The sequence below is a fragment of the Prionailurus bengalensis genome, unplaced genomic scaffold (assembly GCF_016509475.1).
Source record: "Prionailurus bengalensis isolate Pbe53 unplaced genomic scaffold, Fcat_Pben_1.1_paternal_pri Un_scaffold_56, whole genome shotgun sequence".
Classification (NCBI taxonomy): domain Eukaryota; kingdom Metazoa; phylum Chordata; class Mammalia; order Carnivora; family Felidae; genus Prionailurus; species Prionailurus bengalensis.
In genome coordinates this window covers 170,644-185,213 of record NW_025091158.1, presented here as the reverse complement: position 1 = coordinate 185,213, position 14,570 = coordinate 170,644, and the positions used below count along the sequence as shown (strand labels likewise).

General features: G+C 47.5%; 1 protein-coding gene across 5 annotated transcripts in view; it reads right to left on the bottom strand.

The window, feature by feature from the left end:
- The window catches only part of SLC41A3 (solute carrier family 41 member 3), a 102,525-nt gene that overhangs the window by 52,063 nt on the left and 35,892 nt on the right, over window positions 1–14,570 (bottom strand). For 4 of the 5 annotated variants that reach the window (XM_043572011.1, XM_043572010.1, XM_043572012.1 and 1 more), the window contains exon 3: window positions 3,490–3,597. The exons of the other annotated variant lie outside the window; for it this stretch is intronic. In XM_043572011.1, coding sequence (XP_043427946.1) covers window positions 3,490–3,597 — 108 coding nt within the window. The remainder of the gene's footprint in view (window positions 1–3,489; window positions 3,598–14,570) is intronic. 5 annotated transcript variants of the gene reach the window in all.

Sequence of the window (14,570 nt, the reverse complement as noted above, 5' to 3'; positions counted from 1 at the left end):
TTGTTGTTGTTGTTGTCATTGTTGTTTTAAATATCCATTAGGTCAAAGGAAAGTTTTGTAATACTGTGATGGTCTCATGTCTTTGATAAGTTAAACTTTTGTTTGTACCACCTGTGTTCTGCTGACCAGATGAACCACAGAGAACCAAGCTCTCCATCCTGTGCCTCCATGGAACAGCTTTGGGCCTGTTCACAAGGCCACCCAATTTACATGAGAACCAATAGCCCATTATCATTCTGCTGAATTAATGGACTTGTCAAACACATTTGGGAAAAACAGATTAAAGGCCAGCCTTGTACAGGTCTTTTCTAATTTTTTGGTTTGTTATTTGCAAATTTGTACAAACATTTAAATGATTCTAATTTCCAGATAAATGACTTTTGACATCATTGGGACTTGAGATCATTTTTGAAATAGATATTGAACGGTAATGTTTTCTTAAAACTAGAGTCTACTTTGTTACATAGGCTGATTGTAAATTTGTGGAATCCCAGATATTTGAGGCAACATCCATAATTTTCATTTTGTATTTCTAACTGGATTAGTACCAATTTTATATGTGTTTAACTGGCTTGTACACTTTGGGATGTTACCTGGTACTGTTTCTGACTAATCTTAAAATCATTGTAATTAGTACTTGCATACTCAACATTTCTGGCTCTGTTCTGGCAGGAGAGTGATGGTTAGTCATGGAGATTTTGTGTTTAATCTTTAGGAGAACTTAGTAAGCTTTTATGTATGTATTATAAAGAAATTCCATCTGCTCCTATTATCCTGTGAACTAAGTGCACCACAAAGCATTAAGTCTTCTGATAGATGCTTCTATGCTATGTTGTTTCAGTGACTCCTGAGGGGCCTCATGATGTTTATAGATCAGAAAGGGAGACCTGAGGCTAAAACCATGCTCCTCTCTCAAACTGGGAGTTTTGAGCAACTTAACCTTTTGGAATTGAGCTTCAGGAAATGTTTTCCCTCATATTTCTGTGCTCTTATTTTGGTCTAGGTGGAGGCTGGCTTGGTAGCTCTGCCTTGCAGGATTACGTTCAGACTCACACTTCATTCCTCTCTGCCTTCTGTCCTGCAGATTACTTAGCACACTGGAAATTTAGGTGGAAGGAGGAAAATTTTAAATAGGACTTTAGTGATTTGCAGAATACTTTGTGTCCCTGAGTGCAGATGGCTACCAAAGTGATTAGAGCTTGTTTACAAACTGGGGCAACGAATTGGAAAGCCAACAAACCAGCTGTAAGTTGTATGTTTGAATTTACTGTAAATGCTCTTATTGTAAGTTAAGAATTGGAGAATTTCCTTAGCCTTTAGCAACCTCAACTATAATTCTTCATCATTATGTTTTAATATTATGCAGTTACCTATAACTGACAGACCAGGTTAATTGACTTTGCATCCATCACTATTTTCAACTCTTGTGGCATGCCCTAAGTCAGCACAGTAAAAGAAGCAGGTGCACAAAAATGTTCCTCTTGCCTTCTTGAGAAGGCTCTGATTCCTTTCTGTGTATTTAGCCCAGATCACGCTTGCTTTGTCTTGCATGTGAATTGCAGATCTGTTGGCTTGGTCTTTCCTACATGTTTAATGAGAACACAAGGGTTCCTGAAAGATTTCCTATAGAAGGCCAGCTCTATTGTAAGCTTCCCACTGTGAATTCTATTGTCTTCAAAATTCATTAAACAGCCACCTGTCCAACCATCTTCACTGCTAGCCACTCCAAAATATGTCTGGTTTTGGAAACCCTAGTTTCTCTAAGCAGTGCCTTCTGCATATGTAATAGAACTTGTTGGTGCCAGAGTGCTTGGGTTCTCATCTCTGTTACTGTGTCCAGCTTCTTTCCTCCTCCTGTGCCATCACACAGTGAGCCTCAGAGCCCCTGTTTGTTCACTAAAGAGGCAACTCCAGCTGAAATCACTCTTAAAATCTTATTACAACCTAGAGTAACTTTTCAAAACATGTTTCTTCTTCCTGAGTCTGTGTAAGTATCTTTTTTTTTCCCTGCAAATTCTTCTTTGTGTTGAAATTCTAACATGAATCTTGGGTATCTCTCTGGGGTACAGTGAAGTCCAGTGAAAGCCATCTTGTCTGTTTTGAAAACAAATATTATGTAACCTCTGGTAATTCTTTTTCTGTATTAATATGGACGTTCTTGAGTAAGGGTATTCATTATTGTACATGATTGCTTTGTGAAATGTGTAAATGAGATCACCTATGCAGCCTTGTTTATTTCCTCTGGTTTGTAGTGTTATTAAAAGCACATTCTATTGTAAATAAATAAAGAAATAAAATTAAAAATAAAATCAATTGTTTGAAAGATACCTCTTTTCCAACTGTATTTTGTAAATGATTATTTCTAGTGTGTACACAGAAATGCACTTCTGTACTTCCTACCTTCTGGAGGCCAGGAGTCTGAAATGCATCTTATGGGGCAAAAATCAAGGTGTCTACATGGCCTTACTCCCTCAGAAAGCTTGAGGGAGGGATCTGTTTCTTCATCTTCTCCAGCAGGTAAAGCCACATTTCCTGGCTATTCCTCCAACTTCAAACCCAGTGGCATAGCATCTTCTCTGACTTGACTTCCCTCACATGGCCTTTGCTTCTGAAACATCCCTGTCCCCCCCTTACTAGAGAGCCTTGTGATGACACTGGGCCCATGTGGATAATCCAGGATCATCTCCTGTGTCAAGGTCCTTCACTTCATCCCACCAGCAAAGACCCTGTCAACATAAGGAACTATGCACAGGTCCCACAGATTAGGATGTGGCTCTTTGGGGGCCACTGTCCAGCTAGCCACCCTTCACCCACTCTCCAGGCAGGCCCCACCTCTTTCCCTCACTATTCCAATTACATCACTCTTGTTTCAGTTTCCTGACTACAACATACCTACTCTTGCCATCAGCCTTGTTCACATCCTGAATGTGAAATGGGTTTCACAGAAGGGGAAAGAGCATTCCGCATAATAGAAGGAAAAGAACTGCAATTCTCAGGATAGCTAGGAGGGGTAGAATGAGTGACAGCCTGAGGGACAGAGTGAGTTAGGGAGTCCTGAGAAGACCCCTCTGCTGACGGGGCATTTCAGAGCCATCATAGAAAAGAAAATCCTCTAACAGATATGGATGATGTGGTGACGAAAATCCTGTTTCATCTCTAAAACCCTTCAGTAAGGCTGCATTGCTCATTACAGCTTCTGTGTGAATGTGTGGAGCCAGGCTCCGGGACACAGCAGGTTACAGGAGAAACCAAGGGCACACGGGGCTGAGCCTGGCCCTCACCAGAAGTCCAGTTGCACTGTGGAACAACAGGATAGCAGGCTGTGAGGAGCGACCAGGTGGAGCATCATGACAGAACAAAACCTCTTAACACCTGTCTTTTCAGAGAGGCAAACCCACCTGTCTAACAAGGCTATGAGGAGAAACTGGGAGGTGCCCATGTGTCCGTCCCTGGGAGGCAGGTAGCCCAGATGCTCAAATATCTACTTACAGCAGTGGAGAGTCGTGATGCCAGCGTCATTTCCAGGTTCCCCTTCAGGCCCACCAGGGGTGGCACCAACGTCAATAGGTCTTTAACCTCCACAAACACAGGCCAATGCTGGTGGGGAAAGAGTAAGATCAATCCAAACACACATATTGGCACATCTTCGAAATTTCTTGAGAGAAGTTGTGGCAAGTTACTTTAGCAGCTAGGAAAACTGGAGGCCAGACTGTGTCCGAGCCTGACTGGCGGGGTCCAGCCTGCAAACACGACATACCCAGGGTGCCCCATGTGTCTGTAGCAACAGGAACGAGTCACCAGTTTCAAAGCTGGGAGGTTTCTCATGAATGGGAGAGCTGGTGAGAACATCTGGGACAAAGGAGTGACATAGATTTCCCAGTGACCCAGAGTATCATGTGGGGACACTGGATTTGTCAAAACAGACAGAATGTAGCTCTATCCAGGTCTCTATCAAAGGTAAAAGATTAAAAAAAGTATGAAAGGGGGGCACCTGGGTCTTTCAGTCAGTTGAGCATCTGACTTCGACTCAGGTCATGATCTCACAGTTCATGAGTTTGAGCCCCACGTCGGGCTCTGTGCTGACAGCTCAGAGCCTGGACTGTGGGGGGCCGGGCCCCGGTGCCAGGCTGAGACCGGGTCGAGCAACGTTCCCTGTTGACTCAAGCCAACCCGGTGGTTCCCCCTCCCATTCCCCCACTTTCAAGGGCATACGAAAGCCTTGTCAAGGCTGAGAAAGTTAATTCCTGAAGCCTGTGGTCTGCAGGTGTTGGCAGTAATGCTACCTCCCTTTTTCTACCCCAAGTCAGATAGAAACAAACATGGGAATTGTGTTTTGCTAGCAATCTTATCAACAAGGTCTTGTGACCTGTCTAAAAATGCACAAGAAACACAGAACTAAATGTTTTGGTTGGCAGTGATTATGTGAAACCTGTTTATTCTCAGAATGGCCTGACCCGTAAGAGTCTGGATATAAAAGATTGTGTACAGCAACAATAAAGCCGTCACTTGGGCCATCAGCCCAGGGGACCCTCCTGTTCCCAAACTTTCTCTTCTCTCTTTTTTCTTGCATTCCCCTACCCTCAGGACCCTGACCTCGGTGATTGTCACGCCGGTCGCGACACTGGACCCTGCTTTGGATTCTGTGTCTCCCTCTCTCTCTGCCCCTGCCCCACTTGTGTTCTCTCTCTCTCTCTCTCTCTCTCTCTCTCTCTCTCTCTCTCAAAAATAACTTCTTTTTGAGGTGAAAATTATTCCCACCAGTTTATATGCAATTAGATTGCTTATTCCCACCCTACCCCCATCAATTTTCAATACCTCATCCGATTCTATTGACTTAATTTACCTCTCAGTACCCTATAGATTTCTGTGATCCCTACGCTAAGAGCTCCTCCTGGTTTTAGAATTCTAGACCTAAAACAACACTCCTACTGTGTTAGCTAGGAGATAGGAGCCCTGGGGTCTGGGCCCTGTTGCCTGAGACTGACGATATGGTGGGGGGAAGGAGAAGGGGGGTAGAGCCCAGGAGAGTCCTCTAAAGCAGCCCAACAAAACATCTTACAGGGTCTGGAGTGAAAGGGTCAGGCGTCCTTCATGTCCTCAGAGAGAGGAAGAGCACTCATGGCTGCCGGTTCCCTCTTTCTTTTTACCTCATTGGCAAAGCTGGGAAATTCAGAATCCAATCCCAGATCTGATGGAGCTATGAGTCTACCCTTCTCTGAAAGTTCCGAAGAAAACCATGTCACCAGGCAAGAAGGTGCTCCCACTGTCAGTGGCCTCCTGTGGCTCTCAGGCTTCCAGAAGCATTTGGCCCCTGTGCAGCTATCCCACCAGTGTGCCACAGCATGCATGGAGACGGAAGTCCCTAGCCCAGTTCCTGGCACAGGCACCCCTCCCTGGGCTCCAGCCTCCCCTGAGGCTGGCATCCTCTACCCCAAGCCTCCTCTGGCCTCCCACCTCGGCCTGCTCTCAAGCACCTTCATTTTTGCTGACACACAAGACCAAGTCCCCACCAACTCAAGTGTAAAAATAAATCCCCTCTCTCTGCATCCCATCACAGAAGCTTCCCCTTGTCTTCCTCAGCACCACTGAACTTAGTGAGTCTTGTTCTCACCCTCTCAGATGCTATGCTAGCTGCTGTCCCTCCCCACCCCATAGCAATGCCCTTTCCTTGGGCTCTTCTAACCTCCATTCTTCACTCCTTGGCTCTCTGAGCTATGGACCTCCCCCACCCCCAGTACCAGCTGGTGTTAAGCTCCAATTGTGTGACAGGCACTCCTCTGACTCCATGTAACTCCTGTGAACTCACAACCACATACCCCCAGTCCGAAACTGACCTCTGCTTATTCCATGTTGACCTCCATTGAGGGCTCCTCTTCCTCCTCCTGACCTCTTTTTCTTAATATTATTTAATTTAAAGAATTTTATTTCCTTTCTCCAGATAGGCAGGCTGCAAAGCTAGAAATTTTACCAAGGTCTAACAATAATTCTTGATTCTTCCAAATGGACACAGGCTTTTCAACTCTGGACCGTCCTTGGGTTACGTAATAGCCTTATGGAACTGATGCTCAAGAAAATAGTCCATCGTTTTCAAGAGGTCTGTCCTCTAACTCCACAGTTGAGAAACTCCCTGTTACAGAACAGACAGAACCGAGCCAAGGGTAAGGTTAGGCTGGCATCAAACCACTTACTGCTCTGCGGCACTCATGGTTCCTGACCCATCCATTCCAAGTCTGCTTTCTGCCAACGGTGGCTCCCAGAGGTCAGGAGACCAAAGGCTGTAGATCTCCTAACCTATTAATCCTGAGTCCTTCATGCTTCATCTTCATCCTCCTTCCCTGCCATTTCCTCTCCCTCCCAAGGCTTGAGTCACCTTCTACTGCACACCCTACATGACCTCACCCACAGCCATCTCCATCCTCCCTACATTAACAAGCGGCCCTAAGGGGGTGAAGGGCAGGAGGAGAGCCTTTGCATCAGTCATGTGGGTGTGGGCTGGGACACAATGATGGCCACAGAGACTTGAGAAGTCACATCTAGACACATCAGGCACCATATAACCACCAGGGGTCTATTATGGGACAAAGTCAACTAACAGGGAAGACTAAAGCAGAAAAGCAGTAGGACCCTGGATCCTCGCTGACACTGTTAATCCAGGGAACTAACAAGTACTAGAGCAGTCTGATCTGTAGCCTTCTTTATAGGAATCCTAAATGACTCTAGTCACTTGGAGTTAGGGTTTTCTGACGAAGACATTGTGCTCTGTGCTGGTGATGCTCGACATCTCTGGCTCAGATCTGTCTTCTGAGCACTGCACCTGCCTACCCAACTGCTGACTGAATCCTGACATCCCATGGGCCCTTCAAAATCAGGATTCCAGACTTGACCTTCCTTGCACAGACCCTTTGCCCTGCCCACTGTGGCTCCAGGCATCCTTGGTCTTCCAGCAGGGACTTAAGTAACCCCCCGTGTTCACTGACAGCCTGGCATCCAAGTCATGGTAACTGTCTTAATTTCCGCCACAACTGCCCTCTCTGGAAATGCTTCAAAGAAATCTTATGAGGGGCACTGGGGAGATCAAAATCAGTCAGAGTTAGTAATGGTTCTTGCACTCACGGGGCTCTGAATCACAGCCACAGCTTCCCAGCTCTTCCCTGTGGCCTTCACCCTGCTGCCACAGTTCAGTTCTGTTACAGTTATGACCCTGTCACTCAGCCCCTTGACCAGTTCTGATCCTGGGCATACACCCAATAGATCTGTCCCCTCAAAACATACAAGAAATAGACAGGAATGTCTCTGGTAATATCATGCTTCAAAAACATCCAAAACTAATGCACAGTATTAGAAGGCAGAAGACTGGCTTAGGTGGGGCAGAGGATGGAGGAGCCCGCTGGGGGCTGAAAATGCTCTTGACCTGGATGGGGATTACACAGGTGCATTTATCCTGAGATGGTCATTCAAAATCTACACATAACACATACAATTTTCAACACATCCATGATATACTTCAATAAAATACACATTTATTTTAAAACAAATAATGAGGACAAAAATCAACAACCCTTCTGCACTCAGCATACAACTTGAGCAGAGCAGACAGCCCTTCTCACAGGCTGTCCAGCACCCCACCCCATGACCATGGCCAATTGCTGTTCCTCACTCCTTGCAAATGCCCACTCATTTGTCTGTATCTCTGCACACATTGATCCCTTTGCTTGGACTGTCTGCTCTCTCTCACATCATCCCAGAAACTATTATATTATCCTTTAAGGTCCAACTCCGACTGTCCTACTAACTGCAGATTCTTTGACTCCTCTGGGAAAAATGAACTGTTCCCTCTTTCTTCACAGGCAAATGTCTGCTCACTGCTCCACTCCCTTAACACTGGCTTGTGGGATGAAGCACCTGCCTCACCCCCTAAGCTACAAAAGCCAGGGAGGCAGAGACAGGTCTGTTTCTGCTCACCATTGCACTCCTGGGGCCTGAGAGCAGCTAACACAAAATTCAACAAAATATGCTGAATGCATAAATGAGGAACCAGATGAATGAATGAATTCATCTATCCTACTCTGTGCTCAGCTACCAGCTGCTCAAAAGCAGACACCTGTCTGATTCATCTCTAATTCAGTGAAGAAAGACTACATACACTCTAACAGTTACAACCGCTGTCACTGTCTCTGGTGCCCACGGGCCTACATAAACCCCCAAGAAGGCCTGAAAGGATACACAAGACATGATAATAGAAGCTTCCTCCAGGGATGAGATTGAGGGCTGAAATACTTATTTTATAAAAAAGAGAAACATGGGCTCCTGGGTGGCTCGGTTGGTTCAGCATCCAACTTTGGCTCAGGCCATGATCTCATGGGTCACGACTTCAAGCCCTGCATTGGGCTCGCTGATACCAGCTTGGAGCCTGCTTGAGGTCCTCTTTCACCTTCTCTCTCTGTGCCTAGCCCCCCAACAGCCACACTCAAAAATAAACATTAAAAAAAGAGAAAGGGAGAGAAACATTTATATATACCTTACTTGTGTATCTGAAAAATAATTTTTTGAAAAAAAAACTGAACTGATACTCTCTGGCCCCTTACTGGGCCCCAATCCCTGGACCCAACTATAGACTGACCCCAACTATAAACAGACCCCAAACCCCATTAACAGAGAGACTCCTGACCCCAAATCTACAGTAGGTAAAGTTAGCACCTAACCAGTACTCTTGGGGCCAGCCCACTATGCCAGAGATAGCCACGAGGCGCTCCTGCCAGGAGGTTATCCCTGCTTCAGGCTCATGGGGGCTATGGGGCCCCAGAATGTGGCAGCCTGGGTATAGTGGGAGCCAGGCCACCCTCCTGTTATGGAATTTCACCCTGGAACAGTATTGACAAGGCCACATCCTGCACCACTGAGTGGGGGTGACCAGGGAGGTGGTGGTGCACGTGCAGGAGCCACGAAAACCTGAGTGCCCTTGACCTGCGAGTCACTGCACATTTGCAAACTGGAGGGAAAGAATGAGCTGTGTCTTCCAGGGCTGTTATCTGTTCCTCCCAAATGCTGGGCCTCCCAAAGCTGGATGGCTCAAGGCCTGGATTTGCAAAATTGCCCAAGTATGCTCTGGGCCTCCTTCCCAAGACATCCCCTTTTCTTCATGCTAGACTCCCAGATGGAGACTTAACACAAGGTCAGGAAACGGCCCTCCAGTTGGAGGCACTTCCTCCTGGACTGGCCTCCTGTGTCACCCCTGCTGATGGTCAGGTACAATCCCGAGCCCTTCTTCTCCTGACATCCCATCCAATCTTCCAGACTCTGCTGAGATCCCCCAACTGACTGATATATAACCTCTCAGGCTGCAGCAACTGAAGGACATGCACTGTGGTGTAGGGGCTCAAAACCATGTTCCATGAAGTGGCCATGGAAGGTCAAAACAGAGACACAGGGCAGAGTCTTTCTCTGGAGAAGGGTCTTAGGAAGGGGGTGAAAGACTATTAGAACAGCCCAAGGGGTGAAGCTCTGAGGTGAGAGAGATGGGGATCTAGGATGCAAGCCCAAATGAATGCTTTCTAACAGCAAGTTGGCCAGTACACAAAGGGCTGCCCTAGCCCCAGGTAGGGTGAGTGTCCCATCCACTTAAGTCTGAAGGCAGAGCCATCAAGAGCCTCATCCAGAGACCAGGGGACAGGGCGGGTGTTGATAACCCCTCTTCAACTCACACACAGTTGCACAAAGAATGCTGAACTGTCATCAGGAAGGAGATGCTTTGTGGAACTGAGGAAGGCACTGCACTAGCTGCAATGTCCCCATGGGCTGCAAAACTAAATTTAAATTTAATTTCACTGATTAAAAAGCACATTACAGGGGCACCTGGGTGGCTCAGTTGGTTGGGCATCTGACTCTTGATTTTGGCTCAGGTCATGATCCAGAGTCATGGGATCGAGCCACACATTCGGTGCTGTGCTCACAGCAAAGAGCCTCCTTGGGATTCTCTCTCCCTCTCTCTGCCCCTCCCTCCCTCACTCAGGTACACACATGCACACACTCTCTCTTTTAAAAAAAATATAATAAAAGCACATTACATAGCAAGATCCCATATATTTATGTTTACACATTCTTGATAGACATGCACCATGATGTTGATAGAGATTATGGGCACCCTTCCTTCTTCACTTGTGCATATTTTCTAATTTTTCTATCTCACACTAACTCTATAAAAATATTTAGGTAGACAGAGCAAACCCTCAATGATTCAAACAGCATTACGTGAACAAACCCCAGGGCATAAAGAGACCAGGAGAAGTGAATGCCAGAGTGTGTGCTCGTTTAAGGGCCTCCCCACAATGCTTCTAATCAACAGAGACCACCATATCCCCACACTCGTCTGGACCCCAGCCCGGGATCTGGACCTTTTCCCCTCACTGAAGAGCCCCACAGAGATTCTGGGGACTGGAGGGAACAGTGCCCATCACCCTTGGAGTCACAACACGAAGCACACTGGGTGTCTCACCCTCACAACCCAGTGAGGTCGGTGCATTCATTAGCCCCATCTGTAGATGGGGAAACTGATACGGGGGAAGCTAATGAATTCCCTCAAGTAGTAAGTGAATGGCAGAGGGTTTGAACCCCTCCAGGCCCTGCCTGATGAATCTGGAAGGAAAATGGTTTGAGCTAACGTGGTTAGTGTGGGCTGACCTTGGAGAGGGTCATCAGAAGCTTCTTTGAATTTCAGACCCGAGGCCCCCCGGAGGATCCTCCTGCTGGCACCACTGAGCCCGGGAATCCTGGGCTGCACCCCGACTCAGGGCCTCTGGTGTTCCCTGGCCTATCATATCTGTGATGCCTAGGGAGCCTGGTTTCCCACCCCCCTCCCCCCAGGCCCCCAAATGCCCGGTACGCACTTGGATAGTGTTCATCACCAGGCCGGCTGTCAACATGCCCAAGCCTGAGAGCAGAATGGGCACCATGATCTGGCACATGATAGAGAAGACGGCCTCAGGGAAGACCCCATGGGGGGACCGGGTGAGTTCACAGCTGAAGCCTCACAACTTCTTGCCCTGGAAGCAAAACTGCAGGTTCAACTGGGTGACCACCATGATCAGGCTGCCAACCATGTTCACAGGAGCAAGACGTCCACTTGTGTCCTCTGTCTTCCTCCTGCACCAGGATATGCTTCCAAAGATGTACACATAGGGAATGCTTCCAGTGCCCTGAGCCGTTGGCAGGATCCCCGAATGCCCCTCAGCCAAGGGCCAGAGCAAGCAAGGAACAAAGGCCAGTGTGACTCAAGGCCTCATGTGGGGCCTTGGCGAACTCCTGCTGTCTCTCCACCCGCTACAGATCAGGTTCTCCTCAGAGAGTAGCTGCTCTGTCATCTAGGACGTCCCTCAGCTAAGTCTCTCACAGTGACCTTGATAGCATCCAGCCTTCCAGCCTACACTGGCTTGGGCTAGACCCAGGGAGACAGAACCACGAGGCCTGACCTTGGTGAGGGCCACAAAGAATCCTGCCCGCCTCTGCACACACTCCCCAGTTGCTTCTACTCTTGGCAGACAAAGGCCTGGAGAAATCTCAGCCTAAAGGACCCACTCTTACAGCCCCCCTGAGGAGTTTCATGCCTCAAGGTTGAGAGGGCTGCAGGTACCCAAGAAAGAAGCCACATCCTGTGATCATCTTGACTTCAGAATCCAAGGGCTCTTGACCATATGAAGAAGCTATGTTCACAGAGGAAATGCAGCCCTCTTTACTCTCAAGGGCCCAGAAAACTAATAAACACACTTCCAGGGGCACCTGGGTGGCTCAGTCGGTTCAGTGTCTGACTTTGGCTCAGGTCATGATCTGATCAGGTCATGATCAGGTCTGTGAGATCAGGTCTGTGAGTTCAGGTCTGTGAATTCAGGCCTGGCGTTGGGCTCTGTGTTGACAGCTCAGAGCCTGGAGCTTCCTTCTGATTCTGTGACTTCCTCTCTCTCTTCCCCTTCCCTGCTCATGCTCTGCTTCTCTTTCAAAAATAAACATAGGGGCACCTGGGTGTCTCAGTCGGTTAAGTGTCTGACTTCGGCTCAGGTCATGATTTCGCAGTCTGAGTTTGGGACCTGCATTGGGCTGTGCTGACAGCTCGGAGCCTGGAGCCTGCTTTGGATTCAGTGTTTACCTCTCTCTCTGTCCCTCCCCCACCTATGCTCAGTCTCTCAAACATAAAATAAACATAAAAAAAATTTTTTTTTAAAGATGCTTCTGTAGAGACTCCACTCTCATCCATTACAAAGGTTAGACCAGCCCTGATACCCAGCTTACTGCCGCCTTCCAGAGAGTAGGCTTGGATATCACCTTTGACTGCCAGCAAGTCTAGTGTTGGGTGTGCACTGGGCATTCCACAGGTAGCAGGGATGGAATGTCAGGCATGAGGGTTGGCTGGAACAGGGATCAAGGTCACAGCCAGAAGAAGCCCAAGGCTGAAGGTCAGAAGCACACTCACCTACTGACCCTGTGGGACTTCTCCTGGACCAGGATCCTGATCTGAGCCTCAACTTCTGCTCCTGTTCCTAAACCAGGGCCCTCTTGGGCAACCTCCTGGTTCCCCTCTGTTGGATAGTCTATCCCACAGTCAGGTCCCATCCCCTTAGCCTGGAGTTCACAATCTAGATCCTACTGACCTCCCCAGGCCTATCCACCTCCCTCCCAGCTCCAGCCAAACTTCTCCAACAACTATTTTCCTCATGCCCCAAATATTCCTCTCTCTACATCTGTCCTCAAACAATTCATTTGCTCATTCATTCAATAGATATTTTTAAGCCCTTCCTTGGAGCCAGACATAATGAGCTCTAAACTTCTTGGACATTCTCCCATTGGGAGTTGGAGTTTCTGTCTCCTCCCTTCAACCTGTGACTGCTGGACCAGTAAAACACAGTGGAAGAGACACTGTGTCAGTTTGGTTCTTGAGAAACAGTCTCCGCTTCCCATCTCTTGAGATGCTCATACTTGAAACCCAGATACCATGCTATGAGGAAGCCCAAGTAGTCACACAGAAAGGCCACGTATGAGTGTTCCAGCTGAGGATCCAGGTGACAGCAGCAACTGTCATGTCATGTGAGTGAGCTAGCCTGGATTGGGTACGATGCTTGGCAAGCCACCGCAGCAGATGCTGCACACAGCAGACATCCATTCTCACAGAGCCCTATTCGAACTGTAGATTCATGATCAAACTGAATGACTAGCTTTAAACAAGCCACTACATGTGGATGCAGTGTGTTGCATAGCAATAGATAATTGGGACATCTGGGGAACCTCATCCCCACCCTTTACTTTTCTCATCTCAGAGAAACTAACAATTTCCAAACCTCTCTCTAGTCCAGACCCCTCCCCTGAGCTTTCAGGCTCTGTGTAGCCCCTGTATAACTCAATTAGTCTTTCATGTTTGTTCCTTCCAACTCCTCCCCCAAGCCTCTTGCCTCAATAAATGGTTCTGCCAGAAGCCCAAACTGCACTCTGACTGCCCGTTCCCCAACCAACTCAACCCCACATCAAATCTGCCTGTCCCCATGTCTTTCCCCTCCTCTCCAGTTCATGGACACCACCTTCACCATAGCCCTTAACTACCTCCTAACCCTTCTGTCCACCAAAAGTAATACCTGCTCTTTAACACCTTATATTACATCTTCAAGTGACCTGCTTGCCCAAATATCCTCAATAGCTGTCAACTCATTACCTGAGAGAGTTCAGATTTTGTGGCCAGACATTCAAGGTCTCTCACAATTTGGGGGGGGAAAGCATCCTTTTGAGCCCTCTTTCTGCCTAGTACATGATCATCCACCGCATGTCTTAAAAGGCGCTTCCTGTGGACCCTCACATGGGCTGTGCCTATGTTCACACTACTCCCTCTGCATGTTCCACTCGCTGCTCAGGCCAAACTCTTGCCAAACCTCATGGCCAACTGAGGTGCCCTCTCATCTCTGAGGCCATTCCAGTGTCCTGGCCAGAGCCTAACATCTTACCCAGAATTACCAAAGCTCTTTTTTGAACCCCTCTGAAGGAAGTCCACATATGCCTAATGACATAATGAAATGCACATACATCAACACTCCCATCCCAAAGTGTACTCCTCTTGAGGTGGAGTCTGGTTGATTCATGGCCACAATCTTTCAGAGCAGGGGAAAGTATTCATTCACTTACTCCACAGATTAGTACTGAGGGCCTTATGTTTGCCAGACTCTTGGTCTAAGTGTTGTGGTACATCTGTTAGCTGAACAGCACATACTTAGAGCTTTTCAGTGTGGCAGATAATCATAAAAATGGAAATGTAATTATGACCTGTGGTAAGTGCTCTGAAGGAAACCCAAGGAATGGGAGCAAGAAATGAGGATCAACCAACCATACACAGCACCCAATGACCTGCAAATGAAGGAATGAACAAATGAATGAAAGATCTCATTCCCTTGTGTACCCATCTGTGCCTCTCACTGCCCTTTCACACTGATTTCATGTTCAATCACCAAACTTTCAAAATATCTCTAGGATATCCAGCAGGAAGTACACCAGTTTTGCAAATGAGAAAACAAAGGCCCTGAGAGCGTTTACCCAAGACCACA